Source organism: Salvelinus namaycush, unplaced genomic scaffold (genome assembly GCF_016432855.1).
Source record: "Salvelinus namaycush isolate Seneca unplaced genomic scaffold, SaNama_1.0 Scaffold171, whole genome shotgun sequence".
Lineage (NCBI taxonomy): Eukaryota > Metazoa > Chordata > Actinopteri > Salmoniformes > Salmonidae > Salvelinus > Salvelinus namaycush.
In genome coordinates this window covers 310520-336071 of record NW_024058464.1, presented here as the reverse complement: position 1 = coordinate 336071, position 25552 = coordinate 310520, and the positions used below count along the sequence as shown (strand labels likewise).

The following is a 25552-nucleotide window of genomic DNA, read 5'->3' as shown; positions in this document are numbered from 1 at the left end:
CTCCTCTCAGAAAAAATACCAAGTGTTGCTGTTCATGACATAAATAGTTTCATCTCATCTGCCTGTTGGTTGTGTTTTTAATAAACTCGTTGATGATAGTGTTTGTTGATGTTGTATTTTCAGTTAGAGTCCGTCAGCAAGATGAAAAAATACAATTCCCATTTCATTCACTTCCTATTTCATTCCCCTCTTCCTCCTTCTCCTCTTCCTCCTCCACACACAGTCCTAGTTTGCCACGTCGGAGACAGATGAACCGAACTGCGCCAAAGCCCAAGCAAAGGAGAAACAAACCCTCTGTCTCCTCCACTTCAACGTTTCAACAGGTGCTACAAAATGGCGTCCAGTCGACTTGGTGTCCCCCAAGGCTCGGTGCTTGGCACGTAAGGTTTCTCCAACCGTAGCGCAGCTCACATGTCATTGGCCAGCTCCTCGGTCTCTGTTGAGACGTCGCCATTGGTGATCTTGGTGTTCTCCTCGTACCCCCACGGGCATGAAGGCTAGCGCGTACGGGAAGAGCCTGTGACACTCCGCACGGTAAGACTCCGCCCGCTCCTTTGACTCGCCCAATCCTCCATTCCGAAGCGCCTCTAGTACCTCTGTGCAGATCTGATAGGAGCGAGAAAGGCATTATAGGTCAATTATGTAATCAAGTTTTAGTTATCGTTTCTGCATTTCAGAGTTTTTATATTGAAAAAGTCAGAAAATGGAATAACAAATAATGTCATCAAAAGAAGGATTCACGACAGAAAAACTCTGCCTTGTTAAACAGGACATGAAAACGTCTGGTTGTTCGCCAGCAACGTAACAACCCGACCCACTAGACGACAGCAACGTAACGACCCGACCCACTCGACGACAGCAACGTAACAACCCGACCCACTAGACGACAGCAACGTAACGACCCACTAGACGACAGCAACGTAACGACCGAACCCACTAGACGACAGCAACGTAACAACCCACTAGACGACAGCAACGTAACAACCCGACCCACTAGACGACAGCAACGTAACGACCCGACCCACTCGACGACAGCAACGTAACAACCCGACCCACTAGACGACAGCAACGTAACAACCCGACCCACTCGACGACAGCAACGTAACAACCCGACCCACTAGACGACAGCAACGTAACAACCCGACCCACTAGACGACAGCAACGTAACGACCCGACCCACTCGACGACAGCAACGTAACAACCCGACCCACTAGACGACAGCAACGTAACAACCCGACCCACTAGACGACAGCAACGTAACAACCCGACTCACTCGACGACAGCAACGTAACAACCCGACCCACTAGACGACAGCAACGTAACGACCCGACCCACTAGACGACAGCAACGTAACAACCCAACCCACTAGACAGCAACGTAACAACCCGACCCACTAGACGACAGCAACGTAACAACCCGACCAACTAGACGACAGCAACGTAACAACCCGACCCACTAGACGACAGCAACGTAACAACCCGACCCACTAGACGACAGCAACGTAACAACCCGACCCACTAGACGACAGCAACGTAACAACCCGACCCACTAGACGACAGCAACGTAACAACCCGACCCACTAGACGACAGCAACGTAACAACCCGACCCACTAGACGACAGCAACGTAACAACCCGACCCACTAGACGACAGCAACGTAACAACCCGACCCACTAGACGACAGCAACGTAACAACCCGACCCACTAGACGACAGCAACGTACCAACCCGACCCACTAGACGACAGCAACGTACCAACCCGACCCACTAGACGACAGCAACGTAACAACCCGACCCACTAGACGACAGCAACGTAACAACCCACTAGACGACAGCAACGTAACAACCCAACCCACTAGACGACAGCAACGTAACAACCCGACCAACTAGACGACAGCAACGTAACAACCCGACCAACTAGACGACAGCAACGTAACAACCCAACCCACTCGACGACAGCAACGTAACAACCCGACCCACTAGACGACAGCAACGTAACAACCCACTAGACGACAGCAACGTAACAACCCGACCAACTAGACGACAGCAACGTAACAACCCGACCCACTCGACGACAGCAACGTAACAACCCGACCCACTAGACGACAGCAACGTAACAACCCGACCCACTAGACGACAGCAACGTAACAACCCACTAGACGACAGCAACGTAACAACCCGACCCACTAGACGACAGCAACGTAACAACCCGACCCACTCGACGACAGCAACGTAACAACCCGACCAACTAGACGACAGCAACGTAACAACCCGACCCACTAGACGACAGCAACGTAACAACCCAACCCACTAGACGACAGCAACGTACCAACCCGACCCACTAGACGACAGCAACGTAACAACCCAACCCACTAGACGACAGCAACGTAACAACCCACTAGACGACAGCAACGTAACAACCCAACCCACTAGACGACAGCAACGTAACAACCCGACCAACTAGACGACAGCAACGTAACAACCCGACCAACTAGACGACAGCAACGTAACAACCCAACCCACTCGACGACAGCAACGTAACAACCCGACCCACTAGACGACAGCAACGTAACAACCCGACCCACTAGACGACAGCAACGTAACAACCCGACCCACTAGACGACAGCAACGTAACAACCCGACCCACTAGACGACAGCAACGTAACAACCCGACCCACTAGACGACAGCAACGTAGCAACCCGACCCACTAGACGACAGCAACGTAACAACCCACTAGACGACAGCAACGTAACAACCCGACCCACTAGACGACAGCAACGTAACAACCCGACCCACTCGACGACAGCAACGTAACAACCCGACCAACTAGACGACAGCAACGTAACAACCCGACCCACTAGACGACAGCAACGTAACAACCCGACCCACTAGACGACAGCAACGTAACGACCCGACCCACTCGACGACAGCAACGTAACAACCCGACCCACTAGACGACAGCAACGTAACAACCCGACCTGGTCCTCCCCTACCTTGGCCAGTTGGTCTGGTCCTCCCCTACCTTGGCCAGTTGGTCTGGTCCTCCCCTACCTTGGCCAGTTGGTCTGGTCCTCCCCTACCTTGGCCAGTTGGTCTGGTCCTCCCCTACCTTGGCCAGTTGGTCTGGTCCTCCCCTACCTTACCTATTCTAACCTTAACCCTTCTGGTCCCACAAGAATAGTTAAATACATCCACACACACAGTGCCAGTTCCTCCCTCTCTCTTCCAGAGGGACACACAGCCCCCCCCCCCCCCCCCCCCTAATATGACTAGGATTATCAACAACTATCATGGTTACTAATATGACTAGGATTATCAACAACTATCATGGTTACTAATATGACTAGGATTATCAACAACTATCATGGTTACTAATATGACTAGGATTGTGCCTTTGGCTACTGGACCATGAAAGGAAGTTGATATAAATAATTGCCTCTGTGGATGTGGTCTGATTTGGCTACTTTCAAGCAAGGTAAGACATGCCTCATAATATGTAGTAAAACGTTCAGGATTCATTTACATTTTAGTCATTTAGCAGACGCTCTTATCCAGAGAGACTTACAGTTAGTGAATTCATCTTCAGATAGCTAGGTGGGACAACCACATCACAGTCATAGCTACTTTATTGAGGGAAAATGTACTTACTATCAGCACAGTCAGAGCTAGTAAGGGGAGGGGGTCAAGTGTGAGTATTAACGGGGGTGAGAGGGGGTGCTGGGGATGATTTAAAACAGGCTTCTAAAATGCCCCCTGCCTCCAGCTCATTGTAAAGTGATGTGTGATGAGTTGATGAAGCCGTCCCTTTGCATTAGCTGTTTGAGATGCTGCAGCAGCTTTGGTGCTGCCAGCCAGATTTACCACTCCAAGGTTCTGTATCTGTATGATGTACGTGTGTGATAAATAAGATGCATCTGAAATATACTGAACACACACGCCAACTTAATTCCACTGAATTATGGAATTAAACCGATAAGAATGATGAGTCAAATGTATTCATATCGACTGGTATTTCCATCAATGAATATGCTAAAATCCATTATTTGGCATTTGGATGTTTTCTTCTCCCGGACAATTGACTTTTGGCAATTTTATTTATCTGCTTTTTATATATCGTTTTTGGAGTCGAAAGCCGGCTATTACTGGCTAACGGAAACCCTGATGTCAGGAGAGATCTAGAATGTGAAAATGGTTCTAGAATGTTCAGCAGATTCAAGAATGCTAGGAGGAACGTAGAATGCTAGGAGGAACGTAGAATGCTAGGAGGAACGTAGAATGCTAGGAGGAACGTAGAATGTTAGGAGGAACGTAGAATGTTAGGAGGAACGTAGAATGTTAGGAGGAACGTAGAATGTTAGGAGAACGTAGAATGCTAGGAGGAACGTAGAATGCTAGGAGGAACGTAGAATGCTAGGAGGAACGTAGAATGCTAGGAGGAGCGTAGAATGCTAGGAGGGACGTAGAATGTTAGGAGGGACGTAGAATGTTAGGAGGGACGTAGAATGCTAGGAGGGACGTAGAATGCTAGGAGGGACGTAGAATGCTAGGAGGAGCGTAGAATGCTAGGAGGAGCGTAGAATGCTAGGAGGAACGTAGAATGCTAGGAGGAACGTAGAATGCTAGGAGGAACGTAGAATGTAAGACAACCTGTATGTGTGTTACCTACCTTGTATATCTTGGCCTTGATAAGGAACAGTTCTATGAGAGTGGGCGTGCTCTCGATGGCCGTGTTGATGTACTCCGGAGCCAGCGTCTGCTGGCCAATAATATTGTAGTGCTGCGCCAGGAAGTACTGTACCCATAGCAACGTGGTGGGAGGCTCCTCCTTACCGTCATCTGAGGCAACCAATCAGATCGTCTTATCATTCAGTCGCCTCACAATAATCACTTTTCATGGTGTTGATGAAGTTATATTTTAAAGAAACAAAGACGACTTGAATACTCACCATTCCGATTGAACATTCTGCAGCTATTTAACGATGTTTCATATCCAACTACTAAGTCTTCAATTATTGATACCTACAAAGAAAATAGAGACAACCAGTGGTCATTATTAAACCTGCTGCTGTGTTAGATCCAGTGGTCATTATTAAACCTGCTGCTGTGTTAGATCCAGTGGTCATTATTAAACCTGCTGCTGTGTGGGATCCAGTGGTCATTATTAAACCTGCTGCTGTGTGGGATCCAGTGGTCATTATTAAACCTGCTGCTGTGTGGGATCCAGTGGTCATTATTAAACCTGCTGCTGTGTGGGATCCAGTGGTCATTATTAAACCTGCTGCTGTGTGGGATCCAGTGGTCATTATTAAACCTGCTGCTGTGTGGGATCCAGTGGTCATTATTAAACCTGCTGCTGTGTTAGATCCAGTGGTCATTATTAAACCTGCTGTGTTAGATCCAGTGGTCATTATTAAACCGGCTGCTGTGTTAGATCCAGTGGTCATTATTAAACCTGCTGCTGTGTTAGATCCAGTGGTCATTATTAAACCTGCTGCTGTGTTAGATTCAGTGGTCATTATTAAACCTGCTGTGTTAGATCCAGTGGTCATTATTAAACCTGCTGCTGTGTTAGATCCAGTGGTCATTATTAAACCTGCTGCTGTGTTAGATCCAGTGGTCATTATTAAACCTGCTGTGTTAGATCCAGTGGTCATTATTAAACCTGCTGCTGTGTTAGATCCAGTGGTCATTATTAAACCTGCTGCTGTGTTAGATTCAGTGGTCATTATTAAACCTGCTGTGTTAGATCCAGTGGTCATTATTAAACCTGCTGCTGTGTTAGATCCAGTGGTCATTATTAAACCTGCTGCTGTGTTAGATCCAGTGGTCATTATTAAACCTGCTGCTGTGTTAGATTCAGTGGTCATTATTAAACCTGCTGTGTTAGATTCAGTGGTCATTATTAAACCTGCTGCTGTGTTAGATCCAGTGGTCATTATTAAACCTGCTGCTGTGTGGGATCCAGTGGTCATTATTAAACCGGCTGCTGTGTTAGATCCAGTGGTCATTATTAAACCTGCTGCTGTGTTAGATCCAGTGGTCATTATTAAACCTGCTGCTGTGTGGGATCCAGTGGTCATTATTAAACCTGCTGCTGTGTTAGATCCAGTGTTCATTATTAAACCTGCTGCTGTGTTAGATCAAGTGGTCATTATTAAACCTGCTGCTGTGTTAGATCCAGTGGTCATTATTAAACCTGCTGCTGTGTGGGATCCAGTGGTCATTATTAAACCTGCTGCTGTGTTAGATCCAGTGGTCATTATGAAACCTGCTGCTGTGTTAGATCCAGTGGTCATTATTAAACCTGCTGCTGTGTTAGATCCAGTGGTCATTATTAAACCTGCTGCTGTGTGGGATCCAGTGGTCATTATTAAACCGGCTGCTGTGTTAGATCCAGTGGTCATTATTAAACCTGCTGCTGTGTTAGATCCAGTGGTCATTATTAAACCTGCTGCTGTGTTAGATCCAGTGGTCATTATTAAACCTGCTGCTGTGTTAGATCCAGTGGTCATTATTAAACCTGCTGCTGTGTGGGATCCAGTGGTCATTATTAAACCGGCTGCTGTGTTAGATCCAGTGGTCATTATTAAACCTGCTGCTGTGTTAGATCCAGTGGTCATTATTAAACCTGCTGCTGTGTTAGATCCAGTGGTCATTATTAAACCTGCTGCTGTGTTAGATCCAGTGGTCATTATTAAACCTGCTGCTGTGTTAGAACAAGTGGTCAAAAGTAACGGAGAACACAGGAGAAAGAACCAGAATACACGGAGAACACAGGAGAAAGAACCAGAATACACGGAGAAAACACAAAGTAACGGAGAACACAGTTCTCCATCTCCTCTCAGAAAAAATACCAAGTGTTGCTGTTCATGACATAAATAGTTTCATCTCATCTGCCTGTTGTTTGTGTTTTTAATAAACTCGTTGATGATAGTGTTTGTTGATGTTGTATTTTCAGTTAGAGTCCGTCAGCAAGATGAAAAAATACAATTCCCATTTCATTCACTTCCTATTTCATTCCCCTCTTCCTCCTTCTCCTCTTCCTCCTCCACACACAGTCCTAGTTTGCCACGTCGGAGACAGATGAACCGAACTGCGCCAAAGCCCAAGCAAAGGAGAAACAAACCCTCTGTCTCCTCCACTTCAACGTTTCAACAGGTGCTACAAAATGGCGTCCAGTCGACTTGGTGTCCCCCAAGGCTCGGTGCTTGGCACGTAAGGTTTCTCCAACCGTAGCGCAGCTCACATGTCATTGGCCAGCTCCTCGGTCTCTGTTGAGACGTCGCCATTGGTGATCTTGGTGTTCTCCTCGTACCCCACGGGCATGAAGGCTAGCGCGTACGGGAAGAGCCTGTGACACTCCGCACGGTAAGACTCCGCCCGCTCCTTTGACTCGCCCAATCCTCCATTCCGAAGCGCCTCTAGTACCTCTGTGCAGATCTGATAGGAGCGAGAAAGGCATTATAGGTCAATTATGTAATCAAGTTTTAGTTATCGTTTCTGCATTTCAGAGTTTTTATATTGAAAAAGTCAGAAAATGGAATAACAAATAATGTCATCAAAAGAAGGATTCACGACAGAAAAACTCTGCCTTGTTAAACAGGACATGAAAACGTCTGGTTGTTCGCCAGCAACGTAACAACCCGACCCACTAGACGACAGCAACGTAACGACCCGACCCACTCGACGACAGCAACGTAACAACCCGACCCACTAGACGACAGCAACGTAACGACCCACTAGACGACAGCAACGTAACGACCGAACCCACTAGACGACAGCAACGTAACAACCCACTAGACGACAGCAACGTAACAACCCGACCCACTAGACGACAGCAACGTAACAACCCGACCCACTAGACGACAGCAACGTAACAACCCGACCCACTAGACGACAGCAACGTAACAACCCGACCCACTCGACGACAGCAACGTAACAACCCGACCCACTAGACGACAGCAACGTAACGACCCGACCCACTAGACGACAGCAACGTAACGACCCGACCCACTAGACAGCAACGTAACGACCCGACCCACTAGACGACAGCAACGTAACAACCCGACCAACTAGACGACAGCAACGTAACAACCCAACCCACTAGACGACAGCAACGTAACAACCCAACCCACTAGACGACAGCAACGTAACAACCCGACCCACTAGACGACAGCAACGTAACAACCCGACCAACTAGACGACAGCAACGTAACAACCCGACCCACTAGACGACAGCAACGTAACAACCCAACCCACTAGACGACAGCAACGTACCAACCCGACCCACTAGACGACAGCAACGTAACAACCCGACCCACTAGACGACAGCAACGTAACAACCCGACCCACTCGACGACAGCAACGTAACAACCCGACCAACTAGACGACAGCAACGTAACAACCCACTAGACGACAGCAACGTAACAACCCGACCCACTAGACGACAGCAACGTAACAACCCAACCCACTAGACGACAGCAACGTAACAACCCGACCCACTAGACGACAGCAACGTAACAACCCGACCAACTAGACGACAGCAACGTAACAACCCACTAGAAGACAGCAACGTAACAACCCAACCCACTAGACGACAGCAACGTAACAACCCGACCCACTAGACGACAGCAACGTAACAACCCGACCAACTAGACGACAGCAACGTAACAACCCGACCCACTAGACGACAGCAACGTAACAACCCAACCCACTAGACGACAGCAACGTACCAACCCGACCCACTAGACGACAGCAACGTAACAACCCGACCCACTAGACGACAGCAACGTAACAACCCGACCCACTCGACGACAGCAACGTAACAACCCGACCAACTAGACGACAGCAACGTAACAACCCACTAGACGACAGCAACGTAACAACCCGACCCACTAGACGACAGCAACGTAACAACCCAACCCACTAGACGACAGCAACGTAACAACCCGACCCACTAGACGACAGCAACGTAACAACCCGACCAACTAGACGACAGCAACGTAACAACCCACTAGAAGACAGCAACGTAACAACCCAACCCACTAGACGACAGCAACGTAACAACCCGACCCACTAGACGACAGCAACGTAACAACCCGACCCACTCGACGACAGCAACGTAACAACCCGACCCACTAGACGACAGCAACGTAACAACCCAACCCACTAGACGACAGCAACGTAACAACCCAACCCACTAGACGACAGCAACGTAACAACCCAACCCACTAGACGACAGCAACGTAACAACCCGACCCACTAGACGACAGCAACGTAACAACCCGACCCACTAGACGACAGCAACGTAACAACCCGACCCACTAGACGACAGCAACGTAACAACCCAACCCACTAGACGACAGCAACGTAACAACCCACTAGACGACAGCAACGTAACAACCCGACCCACTAGACGACAGCAACGTAACGACCGAACCCACTAGAACGACAGCAACGTAACAACCCACTAGACGACAGCAACGTAACAACCCGACCCACTAGACGACAGCAACGTAACAACCCAACCCACTAGACGACAGCAACGTAACAACCCGACCCACTAGACGACAGCAACGTAACAACCCGACCCACTAGACGACAGCAACGTAACAACCCACTAGACGACAGCAACGTAACAACCCAACCCACTAGACGACAGCAACGTAACAACCCGACCCACTAGACGACAGCAACGTAACAACCCAACCCACTAGACGACAGCAACGTAACAACCCAACCCACTAGACGACAGCAACGTAACAACCCGACCCACTAGACGACAGCAACGTAACAACCCGACCCACTAGACGACAGCAACGTAACAACCCGACCCACTAGACGACAGCAACGTAACAACCCGACAGCAACGTAACAACCCGACCCACTAGACGACAGCAACCTAACAACCCGACCCACTAGACGACAGCAACCTAACAACCCGACCCACTAGACGACAGCAACGTAACAACCCGACCCACTAGACGACAGCAACGTAACAACCCGACCCACTAGACGACAGCAACGTAAAAACCCGACCCACTAGACGACAGCAACGTAACAACCCAACCCACATTTTGACCAGAACTTCACACACGTACCGTGCTACTCCTGTTGTTGCTGCTACTCCTGTTGTTGCTACTCCTGTTGTTGCTACTCCTGTTGTTGCTACTCCTGTTGCTGCTACTCCTGTTGCTGCTACTCCTGTTGCTGCTACTCCTGTTGTTGCTGCTACTCCTGTTGTTGCTACTACTCCTGTTGTTGCTACTACTCCTGTTGCTGCTACTCCTGTTGTTGCTGCTACTCCTGTTGCTGCTGCTACTCCTGTTGCTGCTGCTACTCCTGTTGTTGCTGCTACTCCTGTTGTTGCTGCTACTCCTGTTGTTGCTGCTACTCCTGTTGTTGCTACTCCTGTTGTTGCTACTCCTGTTGTTGCTACTCCTGTTGTTGCTACTCCTGTTGCTGCTACTCCTGTTGTTGCTACTCCTGTTGTTGCTGCTACTCCTGTTGTTGCTACTCCTGTTGTTGCTACTCCTGTTGTTGCTACTCCTGTTGCTGCTACTCCTGTTGTTGCTACTCCTGTTGTTGCTACTCCTGTTGCTGCTACTCCTGTTGCTGCTACTCCTGTTGCTGCTACTCCTGTTGCTGCTACTCCTGTTGCTGCTACTCCTGTTGTTGCTACTCCTGTTGTTGCTACTCCTGTTGTTGCTACTCCTGTTGTTGCTACTCCTGTTGCTGCTACTCCTGTTGCTGCTACTCCTGTTGCTGCTACTCCTGTTGCTGCTACTCCTGTTGTTGCTACTCCTGTTGCTGCTACTCCTGTTGTTGCTACTCCTGTTGTTGCTACTCCTGTTGTTGCTACTCCTGTTGCTGCTACTCCTGTTGCTGCTACTCCTGTTGTTGCTACTCCTGTTGCTGCTACTCCTGTTGTTGCTACTCCTGTTGTTGCTACTCCTGTTGCTGCTACTCCTGTTGCTGCTACTCCTGTTGCTGAGTGACTCGTCCAGTGCGGTGGCCAGCTCCACGGCTTTGGTTTCTGTAGAGGAGTCCAGACACACCATCATTTTGTCCGCTGCAGAAGAAGAGGGGGAAGGAGAGAGAGAGAGAAGAAAGAGTGAGGCCTGGGGCGCGTTCAGCAGGACAAAAACGTTTTGGAACATTCAGATAGAAATATGTTACGTAGAACAAACATGCCTCTCCAACATGTAGAACAACGAATCTTGTCGTATTAATCTGCAAAATTTGGCAACAGAGTGCCCCCCCCCCCCCGCCACTCTGTGTGGTACGGGGTCAGAGTGTCTCTCCTACCTGCCACTCTGTGTCGGTACGGAGTCAGAGTGCCCCACCCCTACCTGCCACTCTGTGTGGTACGGGGTCAGAGTGTCTCTCCTACCTGCCACTCTGTGTCGGTACGGAGTCAGAGTGCCCCACCCCTACCTGCCACTCTGTGTGGTACGGGGTCAGAGTGTCTCTCCTACCTGCCACTCTGTGTGGTACGGGGTCAGAGTGCCCCACCCCTACCTGCCACTCTGTGTGGTACGGGGTCAGAGTGCCCCACCCCTACCTGCCACTCTGTGTCGGTACGGAGTCAGAGTGCCCCACCCCTACCTGCCACTCTGTGTGGTACGGGGTCAGAGTGCCCCACCCCTACCTGCCACTCTGTGTCGGTACGGAGTCAGAGTGCCCCACCCCTACCTGCCACTCTGTGTGGTACGGGGTCAGAGTGCCCCACCCCTACCTGCCACTCTGTGTCGGTACGGAGTCAGAGTGCCCCACCCCTACCTGCCACTCTGTGTGGTACGGGGTCAGAGTGCCCCACCCCTACCTGCCACTCTGTCTGGTACGGAGTCAGAGTCTCTCTCCTACCTGCCACTCTGTGTGGTACGGAGTCAGAGTGTCTCTCCTACCTGCCACTCTGTGTGGTACGGAGTCAGAGTGTCTCTCCTACCTGCCACTCTGTGTGGTACGGAGTCAGAGTGCCCCCCCCCCCCCCCTACCTGCCACTCTGTGTGGTACGGAGTCAGAGTGTCTCTCCTACCTGCCACTCTGTGTGGTACGGAGTCAGAGTGTCTCTCCTACCTGCCACTCTGTGTGGTACGGAGTCAGAGTGTCTCTCCTACCTGCCACTCTGTGTGGTACGGGGTCAGAGTGTCTCTCCTACCTGCCACTCTGTGTGGTACGGAGTCAGTGTCTCTCCTACCTGCCACTCTGTGTGGTACGGAGTCAGAGTGTCTCTCCTACCTGCCACTCTGTGTGGTACGGAGTCAGAGTGTCTCTCCTACCTGCCACTCTGTGTGGTACGGAGTCAGAGTGTCTCTCCTACCTGCCACTCTGTGTGGTACGGAGTCAGAGTGTCTCCTACCTGCCACTCTGTGGTACGGAGTCAGAGTGTCTCTCCTACCTGCCACTCTGTGTGGTACGGAGTCAGAGTGTCTCTCCTACCTGCCACTCTGTGTGGTACGGAGTCAGAGTGTCTCTCCTACCTGCCACTCTGTGTGGTACGGAGTCAGAGTGTCTCTCCTACCTGCCACTCTGTGTGGTACGGAGTCAGAGTGTCTCTCCTACCTGCCACTCTGTGTGGTACGGAGTCAGAGTGTCTCTCCTACCTGCCACTCTGTGTGGTACGGAGTCAGAGTGTCTCTCCTACCTGCCACTCTGTGTGGTACGGAGTCAGAGTGTCTCTCCTACCTGCCACTCTGTGTGGTACGGAGTCAGAGTGTCTCTCCTACCTGCCACTCTGTGTGGTACGGAGTCAGAGTGTCTCTCCTACCTGCCACTCTGTGTGGTACGGAGTCAGAGTGTCTCTCCTACCTGCCACTCTGTGTGGTACGGAGTCAGAGTGTCTCTCCTACCTGCCACTCTGTGTGGTACGGAGTCAGAGTGCCGACCCCCCCCCCCCCCTACCTGCCACTCTGTGTGGTACGGAGTCAGAGAGTCTCTCCTACCTGCCACTCTGTGTGGTACGGAGTCAGTGTCTCTCCTACCTGCCACTCTGTGTGGTACGGAGTCAGAGTGTCTCTCCTACCTGCCACTCTGTGTGGTACGGAGTCAGAGTGTCTCTCCTACCTGCCACTCTGTGTGGTACGGAGTCAGAGTGTCTCTCCTACCTGCCACTCTGTGTGGTACGGAGTCAGAGTGTCTCTCCTACCTGCCACTCTGTGTGGTACGGAGTCAGAGTGTCTCTCCTACCTGCCACTCTGTGTGGTACGGAGTCAGAGTGTCTCTCCTACCTGCCACTCTGTGTGGTACGGAGTCAGAGTGTCTCTCCTACCTGCCACTCTGTGTGGTACGGAGTCAGAGTGTCTCTCCTACCTGCCACTCTGTGTGGTACGGAGTCAGAGTGCTTGGAGAGGAAGACCTGGTTGTAGCTGCTAGCGTTGCTGTCTCCAAACAACCTAATGATCTCCTGCTGGTGGTCTGGTCCTCCCCTACCTTGGCCAGATGGTCTGGTCCTCCCCTACCTTGGCCAGATGGTCTGGTCCTCCCCTACCTTGGCCAGTTGGTCTGGTCCTCCCCTACCTTGGCCAGTTGGTCTGGTCCTCCCCTACCTTGGCCAGTTGGTCTGGTCCTCCCCTACCTTGGCCAGTTGGTCTGGTCCTCCCCTACCTTGGCCAGTTGGTCTGGTCCTCCCCTACCTTGGCCAGTTGGTCTGGTCCTCCCCTACCTTGGCCAGTTGGTCTGGTCCTCCCCTACCTTGGCCAGTTGGTCTGGTCCTCCCCTACCTTGGCCAGTTGGTCTGGTCCTCCCCTACCTTACCTATTCTAACCTTAACCCTTCTGGTCCCACAAGAATAGTTAAATACATCCACACACACAGTGCCAGTTCCTCCCTCTCTCTTCCAGAGGGACACACAGCCCCCCCCCCCCCCCTAATATGACTAGGATTATCAACAACTATCATGGTTACTAATATGACTAGGATTATCAACAACTATCATGGTTACTAATATGACTAGGATTATCAACAACTATCATGGTTACTAATATGACTAGGATTGTGCCTTTGGCTACTGGACCATGAAAGGAAGTTGATATAAATAATTGCCTCTGTGGATGTGGTCTGATTTGGCTACTTTCAAGCAAGGTAAGACATGCCTCATAATATGTAGTAAAACGTTCAGGATTCATTTACATTTTAGTCATTTAGCAGACGCTCTTATCCAGAGAGACTTACAGTTAGTGAATTCATCTTCAGACAGCTAGGTGGGACAACCACATCACAGTCATAGCTACTTTATTGAGGGAAAATGTACTTACTATCAGCACAGTCAGAGCTAGTAAGGGGAGGGGGTCAAGTGTGAGTATTAACGGGGGTGAGAGGGGGTGCTGGGGATGATTTAAAACAGGCTTCTAAAATGCCCCCTGCCTCCAGCTCATTGTAAAGTGATGTGTGATGAGTTGATGAAGCCGTCCCTTTGCATTAGCTGTTTGAGATGCTGCAGCAGCTTTGGTGCTGCCAGCCAGATTTACCACTCCAAGGTTCTGTATCTGTATGATGTACGTGTGTGATAAATAAGATGCATCTGAAATATACTGAACACACACGCCAACTTAATTCCACTGAATTATGGAATTAAACCGATAAGAATGATGAGTCAAATGTATTCATATCGACTGGTATTTCCATCAATGAATATGCTAAAATCCATTATTTGGCATTTGGATGTTTTCTTCTCCCGGACAATTGACTTTTGGCAATTTTATTTATCTGCTTTTTATATATCGTTTTTGGAGTCGAAAGCCGGCTATTACTGGCTAACGGAAACCCTGATGTCAGGAGAGATCTAGAATGTGAAAATGGTTCTAGAATGTTCAGCAGATTCAAGAATGCTAGGAGGAACGTAGAATGCTAGGAGGAACGTAGAATGCTAGGAGGAACGTAGAATGCAAGGAGGAACGTAGAATGCTAGGAGGAACGTAGAATGTTAGGAGGAACGTAGAATGTTAGGAGGAACGTAGAATGTTAGGAGGAACGTAGAATGTTAGGAGGAACGTAGAATGTTAGGAGGAGCGTAGAATGTTAGGAGGAACGTAGAATGTTAGGAGGAACGTAGAATGCTAGGAGGAACGTAGAATGCTAGGAGGAACGTAGAATGCTAGGAGGAGCGTAGAATGCTAGGAGGAGCGTAGAATGCTAGGAGGAGCGTAGAATGCTAGGAGGAACGTAGAATGCTAGGAGGAACGTAGAATGCTAGGAGGAACGTAGAATGCTAGGAGGAACGTAGAATGCTAGGAGGAACGTAGAATGCTAGGAGGAACGTAGAATGTAAGACAACCTGTATGTGTGTTACCTACCTTGTATATCTTGGCCTTGATAAGGAACAGTTCTATGAGAGTGGGCGTGCTCTCGATGGCCGTGTTGATGTACTCCGGAGCCAGCGTCTGCTGGCCAATAATATTGTAGTGCTGCGCCAGGAAGTACTGTACCCATAGCAACGTGGTGGGAGGCTCCTCCTTACCGTCATCTGAGGCAACCAATCAGATCGTCTTATCATTCAGTCGCCTCACAATAATCACTTTTCATGGTGTTGATGAAGTTATATTTTAAAGAAACAAAGACGACTTGAATACTCACCATTCCGATTGAACATTCTGCAGCTATTTAACGATGTTTCATATCCAACTACTAAGTCTTCAATTATTGATACCTACAAAGAAAATAGAGACAACCAGTGGTCATTATTAAACCTGCTGTGTTAGATCCAGTGGTCATTATTAAACCTGCTGCTGTGTTAGATTCAGTGGTCATTATTAAACCTGCTGCTGTGTTAGATTCAGTGGTCATTATTAAACCGGCTGTGTTAGATTCAGTGGTCATTATTAAACCTGCTGTGTTAGATCCAGTGGTCATTATTAAACCTGCTGCTGTGTGGGATCCAGTGGTCATTATTAAACCTGCTGCTGTGTTAGATCCAGTGGTCATTATTAAACCTGCTGCTGTGTTAGATCCAGTGGTCATTATTAAACCTGCTGCTGTGTTGGATTCAGTGGTCAATTTTAAACCTGCTGCTGTGTTAGATCCAGTGGTCATTATTAAACCTGCTGCTGTGTTAGATCCAGTGGTCATTATTAAACCTGCTGCTGTGTTAGATCCAGTGGTCATTATTAAACCTGCTGCTGTGTTAGATCCAGTGGTCATTATTAAACCTGCTGCTGTGTTAGATCCAGTGGTCATTATTAAACCTGCTGCTGTGTTAGATCCAGTGGTCATTATTAAACCTGCTGCTGTGTTAGATCCAGTGGTCATTATTAAACCTGCTGCTGTGTTAGATCCAGTGGTCATTATTAAACCTGCTGCTGTGTGGGATCCAGTGGTCATTATTAAACCTGCTGCTGTGTTAGATCCAGTGGTCATTATTAAACCTGCTGCTGTGTTAGATCCAGTGGTCATTATTAAACCTGCTGCTGTGTGGGATCCAGTGGTCATTATTAAACCTGCTGCTGTGTGGGATCCAGTGGTCATTATTAAACCTGCTGCTGTGTGGGATCCAGTGGTCATTATTAAACCGGCTGCTGTGTGGGATCCAGTGGTCATTATTAAACCGGCTGCTGTGTTAGATCCAGTGGTCATTATTAAACCTGCTGCTGTGTTAGATCCAGTGGTCATTATTAAACCTGCTGCTGTGTGGGATCCAGTGGTCATTATTAAACCTGCTGCTGTGTGGGATCCAGTGGTCATTATTAAACCGGCTGCTGTGTTAGATCCAGTGGTCATTATTAAACCTGCTGCTGTGTTAGATCCAGTGGTCATTATTAAACCTGCTGCTGTGTTAGATCCAGTGGTCATTATTAAACCTGCTGCTGTGTGGGATCCAGTGGTCATTATTAAACCTGCTGCTGTGTTAGATCCAGTGGTCATTATTAAACCTGCTGCTGTGTTAGATCCAGTGGTCATTATTAAACCTGCTGCTGTGTGGGATCCAGTGGTCATTATTAAACCTGCTGCTGTGTTAGATCCAGTGGTCATTATTAAACCTGCTGCTGTGTTAGATCCAGTGGTCATTATTAAACCTGCTGTGTTAGATTCAGTGGTCATTATTAAACCTGCTGTGTTAGATCCAGTGGTCATTATTAAACCTGCTGCTGTGTTAGATTCAGTGGTCATTATTAAACCTGCTGCTCTGTTAGATCCAGTGGTCATTATTAAACCTGCTGTGTTAGATTCAGTGGTCATTATTAAACCTGCTGCTGTGTTAGATCCAGTGGTCATTATTAAACCTGCTGCTGTGTGGGATCCAGTGGTCATTATTAAACCGGCTGCTGTGTTAGATCCAGTGGTCATTATTAAACCTGCTGCTGTGTTAGATCCAGTGGTCATTATTAAACCTGCTGCTGTGTGGGATCCAGTGGTCATTATTAAACCTGCTGCTGTGTGGGATCCAGTGGTCATTATTAAACCTGCTGCTGTGTTAGATCCAGTGGTCATTATGAAACCTGCTGCTGTGTTAGATCCAGTGGTCATTATGAAACCTGCTGCTGTGTGGGATCCAGTGGTCATTATTAAACCTGCTGCTGTGTGGGATCCAGTGGTCATTATTAAACCGGCTGCTGTGTTAGATCCAGTGGTCATTATTAAACCTGCTGCTGTGTGGGATCCAGTGGTCATTATTAAACCTGCTGCTGTGTGGGATCCAGTGGTCATTATTAAACCTGCTGCTGTGTTAGATCCAGTGGTCATTATTAAACCTGCTGCTGTGTTAGATCCAGTGGTCATTATTAAACCTGCTGCTGCGTTAGATCCAGTGGTCATTATTAAACCTGCTGCTGTGTTAGATCCAGTGGTCATTATTAAACCTGCTGCTGTGTTAGATTCAGTGGTCATTATTAAACCTGCTGCTGTGTTAGATCCAGTGGTCATTATTAAACCTGCTGCTGTGTTAGATCCAGTGGTCATTATTAAACCTGCTGCTGTGTTAGATCCAGTGGTCATTATTAAACCTGCTGCTGTGTTAGATTCAGTAGTCATTATTAAACCTGCTGTGTTAGATCCAGTGGTCATTATTAAACCTGCTGTGTTAGATCCAGTGGTCATTATTGATAAGTTGAGGCTGAAGTGTATTCAGATTTTCTGAGGTGTGATTGTTGGTACCAGAGAGGAAGGTGAGGGGTAGTCGTCTGGGCACCAGTCCTTTCCTTAAGGATACACCAGTCCGTTAGGATACCCAGTAATCCTCATAGATCTTCTGTCGCTCCTCCACACTGCCTGGAACACACAGAGAAAATAAACTATTATGATCATCAGGAAAACAGGGGAAAGTGGTTTGACTATTTAATATGATCCCAGTCTTAAACAGAGACCGCATTATTAGGCTGAATTATGGAGCCCATCACTGGTTATAACAGTGTTATGTAGCCCATCACTGGTTATAACAGTGTTATGTAGCCCATCACTGGTTATAACAGTGTTATGTAGCCCATCACTGGTTATAACAGTGTTATGTAGCCCATCACTGGTTATAACAGTGTTATGTAGCCCATCACTGGTTATAACAGTGTTATGTAGCCCATCACTGGTTATAACAGTGTTATGTAGGGCATGGATTGCGGGTGACTGCGGCCAGATCTCAAAATATATTAAAAACAATGTAAATAAAAAATAACTTAATGAATATTTCTATCGGATTAAACGAATTTTGACCAAGGAATCCGTGGAATCATTTATGAGGGTGTAATACAATACAATATAATTCTACAACGTCTGTTCTTAACCCTGGACAACATGGGCCTGGGAGGCTCACGGGGATATTGGTATCCACAGTACTCCACCAATTATACATTTTTCAAATCAATAGTTCTTGTATTCCCCCAAAATTAACATAAATCTACTGTAATTTAAGCTTTAAAACTGCTAAGTTCTCTCTCTGCCCTAATGGCAAAATGTGTAGAATTGCAGGAAATGTGCATGAACACTGCTAAATGTTCTCTCCACTTTCAGGAGGTTTGAACTGGTCCTTCCCAGCGTACCAGGCTCCAGGGCCGAGACTCATCCGGCCCCGCTGATGTCATAGTAGAACTCCTTGCTATTTATCTCTGTATTCTGATTACGGCGGAACCCAGAACACAAACATTCTGAGAACCCCTAATGTAGGGTAGTAGGACCAGTTACAACAGTGTTATGTAGGGTATATGTAGCGTACCAGGCTTCAGGGCCTTCTCCAGGCCGTGGTAGTACGACCAGTTACAACAGTGTTATGTAGGGTATATGTAGCGTACCAGGCTTCAGGGCCTTCTCCAGGCCGTGGTAGTAGGACCAGTTACAACAGTGTTATGTAGGGTATATGTAGCGTACCAGGCTTCAGGGCCTTCTCCAGGCCGTGGTAGTAGGACCAGTTACAACAGTGTTATGTAGGGTATATGTAGCGTACCAGGCTTCAGGGCCTTCTCCAGGCCGTGGTAGTACGACCAGTTACAACAGTGTTATGTAGGGTATATGTAGCGTACCAGGCTTCAGGGCCTTCTCCAGGCCGTGGTAGTAGGACCAGTTACAACAGTGTTATGTAGGGTATATGTAGCCTACCAGGCTTCAGGGCCTTCTCCAGGCCGTGGTAGTAGGACCAGTTACAACAGTGTTATGTAGGGTATATGTAGCGTACCAGGCTTCAGGGCCTTCTCCAGGCCGTGGTAGTAGGACCAGTTACAACAGTGTTATGTAGGGTATATGTAGCGTACCAGGCTTCAGGGCCTTCTCCAGGCCGTGGTAGTACGACCAGTTACAACAGTGTTATGTAGGGTATATGTAGCGTACCAGGCTTCAGGGCCTTCTCCAGGCCGTGGTAGTAGGACCAGTTACAACAGTGTTATGTAGGGTATATGTAGCCTACCAGGCTTCAGGGCCTTCTCCAGGCCGTGGTAGTAGGACCAGTTACAACAGTGTTATGTAGGGTATATGTAGCGTACCAGGCTTCAGGGCCTTCTCCAGGCCGTGGTAGTAGGACCAGTTACAACAGTGTTATGTAGGGTATATGTAGCCTACCAGGCTTCAGGGCCTTCTCCAGGCCGTGGTAGTAGGACCAGTTACAACAGTGTTATGTAGGGTATATGTAGCGTACCAGGCTTCAGGGCCTTCTCCAGGCCGTGGTAGTAGGACCAGTTACAACAGTGTTATGTAGGGTATATGTAGCCTACCAGGCTTCAGGGCCTTCCCCAGGCCGTGGTAGTAGGACCAGTTACAACAGTGTTATGTAGGGTATATGTAGCCTACCAGGCTTCAGGGCCTTCTCCAGGCCGTGGTAGTAGGACCAGTTACAACAGTGTTATGTAGGGTATATGTAGCGTACCAGGCTTCAGGGCCTTCTCCAGGCCGTGGTAGTAGGACCAGTTACAACAGTGTTATGTAGGGTATATGTAGCATACCAGGCTTCAGGGCCTTCTCCAGGCCGTGGTAGTACGACCAGTTACAACAGTGTTATGTAGGGTATATGTAGCGTACCAGGCTTCAGGGCCTTCTCCAGGCCGTGGTAGTAGGACCAGTTACAACAGTGTTATGTAGGGTATATGTAGCCTACCAGGCTTCAGGGCCTTCTCCAGGCCGTGGTAGTAGGACCAGTTACAACAGTGTTATGTAGGGTATATGTAGCGTACCAGGCTTCAGGGCCTTCTCCAGGCCGTGGTAGTAGGACCAGTTACAACAGTGTTATGTAGGGTATATGTAGCCTACCAGGCTTCAGGGCCTTCTCCAGGCCGTGGTAGTAGGACCAGTTACAACAGTGTTATGTAGGGTATATGTAGCGTACCAGGCTTCAGGGCCTTCTCCAGGCCGTGGTAGTAGGACCAGTTACAACAGTGTTATGTAGGGTATATGTAGCCTACCAGGCTTCAGGGCCTTCCCCAGGCCGTGGTAGTAGGACCAGTTACAACAGTGTTATGTAGGGTATATGTAGCGTACCAGGCTTCAGGGCCTTCTCCAGGCTGTGGTAGTAGGACCAGTTACAACAGTGTTATGTAGGGTATATGTAGCGTACCAGGCTTCAGGGCTGTGGTAGTAGGACCAGTTACAACAGTGTTATGTAGGGTATATGTAGCGTACCAGGCTTCAGGGCCGTGGTAGTAGGACCAGTTACAACAGTGTTATGTAGGGTATATGTAGCGTACCAGGCTTCAGGGCCTTCTCCAGGCTGTGGTAGTAGGACCAGTTACAACAGTGTTATGTAGGGTATATGTAGCGTACCAGGCTTCAGGGCCTTCTCCAGGCTGTGGTAGTAGGACCAGTTACAACAGTGTTATGTAGGGTATATGTAGCGTACCAGGCTTCAGGGCCTTCTCCAGGCCGTGGTAGTAGGACCAGTTCTCAGGGTTTCTCTCCTGTAGACGACGGTAGACCTCTGTAGCTTCATCCAGACGATCCAGGTTCAAAAACAACTCTCCTACAGGGGGATACACTGTTAGTGATCTCTGTGTGTGTTCCAGGTGTGAGTGACAGACAGAGAGACGGTGAGAGGCTTCAGTCTTGGTTTCTTTGTGGATCCAAATAAAGAAATCAAAAGTGTGTGATGGTTGCAAACACACACACACACACACACACACACACACACACACACACACACACACACACACACACACACACACACACACACACACACACACACACACACACACACACACCTCGTGTCTCCTCGACGGCCAGTTTGTCACAGAACTGTTTCTTGTAGGTGGTGAGATGGTCCCGAACCTCCCTGTAGAGTCCAGCCTCCCTCAGTACCTGGTTCTGGTACAGCAGCAGCTCACTGTATTCATAGTCCAGCATGTCTGGAGACGTCTAGGAGAGAGAGGTTATAACAGGGTTATGTAGTGTCTATGGTTCTGGTACAGCAGCAGCTCACTGTATTCATAGTCCACCTTGTCTGGAGACGTCTAGGAGAGAAAGGTTATAACAGGGTTATGTAGTATTATGTAGTGTCTATGGTTCTGGTACAGCAGCATGTCTGGAGACGTCTAGGAGAGAGAGGTTATAACAGGGTTATGTAGTGTCTATGGTTCTGGTACAGCAGCAGCTCACTGTATCCATAGTCCACCTTGTCTGGAGACGTCTAGGAGAGAAAGGTTATAACAGGGTTATGTAGTATTATGTAGTGTCATGGTTCTGGTACAGCAGCAGCTCACAGTACTCATAGTCCACCTTGTCTGGCGACGTCTAGGAGAGAGAGGTTATAACAGGGTAATAACAGAGTTATGTAGTGTTATAACAGAGTTAAGTAATGTTATGTAGTGTCTATGGTTCAGATAGAGCAGCAGCTTACTGTACTCATGGGGGGTGAAAGTGAGAGAGATGGAGAAAGAGAAGGGAAGTATAAAATCCTTCAACATCACAGGCTACACATTGTACATCTTCACATAGGGCACCAGTTCAGTAGAAATACATGCTGGGACAAAAGCAGTGAGCACGCTCTATTGTGGTCGTGACAGACATGCCACAGATTTACGTCACCTTAGAGGGACCGGCTGACTGACTATACTGTGTCTTACCGTCACCTAGCTTTACTGTGTCTTACCCTTACCTAGCTTTACTGTGTTGCACCGTTACCTAGCTTTACTGTGTCGTACCGTCACCTAGCTTTACTGTGTCGTACCGTCACCTAGCTTTACTGTGCTGCACCGTCACCTAGCTTTACTGTGTCGTACCGTCACCTAGCTTTACTGTGTCGTACCGTCACCTAGCTTTACTGTGTCGTACCGTCACCTAGCTTTACTGTGTCGTACCGTCACCTAGCTTTACTGTGTCGTACCGTCACCTAGCTTTACTGTGTCGTACCGTCACCTAGCTTTACTGTGTCGTACCGTTACCTAGCTTTACTGTGTCGTACCGTTACCTAGCTTTACTGTGTCGTACCGTTACCTAGCTTTACTGTGTCGTACCGTCACCTAGCTTTACTGTGTCGTACCGTCACCTAGCTTTACTGTGTCGTACCGTCACCTAGCTTTACTGTGTCGTACCGTTACCTAGCTTTACTGTGTCGTACCGTCACCTAGCTTTACTATGTTGTACCGTCACCTAGCTTTACTGTGTCGTACCGTTACCTAGCTTTACTGTGTCGTACCGTCACCTAGCTTTACTGTGTCGTACCGTCACCTAGCTTTACTGTGTCGTACCGTCACCTAGCTTTACTGTGTCGTACCGTCACCTAGCTTTACTGTGTCGTACCGTTACCTAGCTTTACTGTGTCGTACCGTTACCTAGCTTTACTGTGTCGTACCGTTACCTAGCTTTACTGTGTCGTACCGTCACCTAGCTTTACTGTGTCGTACCGTCACCTAGCTTTACTGTGTCGTACCGTCACCTAGCTTTACTGTGTCGTACCGTTACCTAGCTTTACTGTGTCGTACCGTCACCTAGCTTTACTGTGTTGTACCGTCACCTAGCTTTACTGTGTCGTACCGTTACCTAGCTTTACTGTGTCGTACCGTCACCTAGCTTTACTGTGTCGTACCGTCACCTAGCTTTACTGTGTCGTACCGTCACCTAGCTTTACTGTGTCGTACCGTCACCTAGCTTTACCGTGTCGTACCGTCACCTAGCTTTACCGTGTCGCACCGTCACCTAGCTTTACCGTGTCGCACCGTCACCTAGCTTTACCGTGTCGTACCGTCACCTAGCTTTACCGTGTCGTACCGTCACCTAGCTTTACCGTGTCGCACCGTCACCTAGCTTTACTGTGCTGCACCGTCACCTAGCTTTACTGTGTCGTACCGTCACCTAGCTTTACTGCAACTAAACTGATGAGGGAAAACACTTTGTTGTGAGTGGTAGTCATACATTATGTTCTCAATGCTCCTACTGTTGAGAGCAGTGGCTTCCTCTCCTCGTCTCCTTTCCTTCCTTTCTATTGATAAGATAGAACTGAACTGATCAATCAAACACTGTACCTGGTATAGACATGCAGCATATTACTTCCACCTTTACTACGTTCACGTCGCTGTTGTAAAATATAATGCTTTCTCAATGACTTACCTGGTTAAAATAAAGCCTAAATGAATAAATAAATGGTTTTCAAAAACAAGGAGAGGAAGCCATTTTGGATTAGTGGTGTGACCGGTGAACACAGTGTGTACCAAGGACAGACCGATTCAGCCCATAGGTTGTCTCTGGACATACCTGTTGTGTTTTCCTGAACTTCTCTACTATCTTGGCAGCCATCTCGTAGTCCTCTAGGAGGTGATAGGCGATGGCGTAGCCGATCCATGAAGCCCTCTGGGCTGGCCGCAGCTGCAGGAGCTGGTACCTCGTCTCCTACAGGGGGACAAGGCGAAGTTAGCCATTAGCTTGCGCTAGTCTCCCATAGGGAAACAATGAGAGAGGGGCTAGCAAGTTAGCGGTTAGCTTAGCATCAAGTTCCTGTTCCTTTAACTTAAAATGTATTCTTCTTTCCTCCCTTCCGTGAAGTAACCTGATCTCACCAATGAGAAAATAAAGGCAGCAAAAAAAGAGAGAGAAAGAGTAGTTGGCAGAGGAGGAAGTAGATTCTTGTTTCTGCTGAGTCATGTTGACAATGCTAGAATATGCTGACACACTTCTGCTCTGTGCTTTCTTGGTATTTTATATATCCCATGGACAACTAAATATCTCCGTTGCCTTCCAAGAGAGCTGGTGTAAATCAAGGTAGTTAACTAGGTCCTGATGTTAGTGATAGTGTTTTCTTTCTGAATGGATGGCCTGGGGCAGTAGGGACAGGTTTCTCCTTCCTCACCCTCCTCCCACTGTCCTCACCCTCCTCCCACCCTCCTCACCCTGTAGTCCTCCAGGTCTCTGTACATCACCCCTCTCCACTTCACCCTCCTCCCACCGTCCTCACCCTGTATCCCTCCAGGTCTCTGTACACCACCCCTCTCCTCCCACCATCCTCACCCTGTATCCCTCCAGGTCTCTCATCTGTATCTGCAGTAGGGACAAATGTGTGTGTGTGTGTGTGTGTGTGTGCTGACTGGAGGCTGGGTCTAGCCTGTGTGTGTGTGTGCGCTGACTGGAGACTGGGCCTGAGATAACACATATCAGTGCAGGGCCTTATCTGCTGGAAATGTCAGCACAGATTTCACTCGTGTGTGTGTGTGTGTGAGTGAGTGAGAGCCAGTCACGGCCCTGTTTTAGAGAGACAAGAGCAGAGCTCTGCTACTTAATGTCAAACGGGTGAGAGAGTGTGTGTGTGAAACAGAACCACCCCTAATGCCTCTAAGTCTACACCGTCCTCCTCTCACACACACACACACACACACACACACACACACACACACACACACACACACACACACACACACACACACACACACACTGTGTGCAGGGCACGACATTAACGCTTAGTAAACAAGTAAAAAGAAATAGTCAGGCAGAATATAGATGAAAAATCACAACATCAAACAGTTACTCTGATCACAAACGGATCAGTGCTCTCTGGATGCGATTTGTTTTGCACACTTTCCTCCCAACTTATGCTCTTAGAGCCCCCTCTTAGCCCGGCCCCCCGACCCAGTTCTGTCCAGCAACCAGGAGCTGGACCCTCTGTGGCAGCGGCAGAACAGAGTGGCAGCCTCCCTCCTGAAGCCTCTGCAGCCGGGGGAAACGCTTGC

At 48.6% G+C, this 25552-nt stretch overlaps 2 protein-coding genes across 2 annotated transcripts; both read right to left on the bottom strand.

The window, feature by feature from the left end:
• Window positions 1-480: 480 nt before the first annotated feature.
• Window positions 481-10168, bottom strand: LOC120037345 (cell wall protein IFF6-like; the record flags this gene model as incomplete). The annotated part of the gene is made up of 4 exons (XM_038983499.1): window positions 10100-10168; window positions 5023-7439; window positions 4666-4835; window positions 481-606 (listed from the first exon to the last, which is right to left on the bottom strand). Coding segments are annotated over exons 2-4 (1389 nt in total), but the record flags the coding sequence as incomplete, so codon positions are not given.
• Window positions 10169-10889: 721 nt separating this feature from the next.
• On the bottom strand, window positions 10890-24691 carry LOC120037348 (N-alpha-acetyltransferase 15, NatA auxiliary subunit-like). The gene is made up of 7 exons (XM_038983503.1): window positions 24087-24691; window positions 21599-21752; window positions 21241-21360; window positions 18087-18200; window positions 15573-15645; window positions 15293-15462; window positions 10890-11070 (listed from the first exon to the last, which is right to left on the bottom strand). The coding sequence occupies exons 1-4, from the start codon at window positions 24126-24128 to the stop codon at window positions 18151-18153; spliced, it is 366 nt and encodes a 121-aa protein (XP_038839431.1). The 5' UTR covers window positions 24129-24691; the 3' UTR covers window positions 10890-11070; window positions 15293-15462; window positions 15573-15645; window positions 18087-18150.
• Between the last annotated feature and the right edge of the window lie 861 nt (window positions 24692-25552).

What these genes read in the sequence shown, in the direction of transcription:
- LOC120037348 (XM_038983503.1), bottom strand. Translation starts at nt 24,128, where the DNA reads ATGGCTGCCAAGATAGTAGAGAAGTTCAGGAAAACACAACAG. An exon ending in AGTTCAGGAAAACACAACAG is followed by an intron (nt 21,753 to 24,086) that starts GTATGTCCAGAG and finishes TCTCTCTCCTAG; the next exon opens with ACGTCTCCAGACATGCTGGA. An exon ending in GGCCGTCGAGGAGACACGAG is followed by an intron (nt 21,361 to 21,598) that starts GTGTGTGTGTGT and finishes ATCCCCCTGTAG; the next exon opens with GAGAGTTGTTTTTGAACCTG.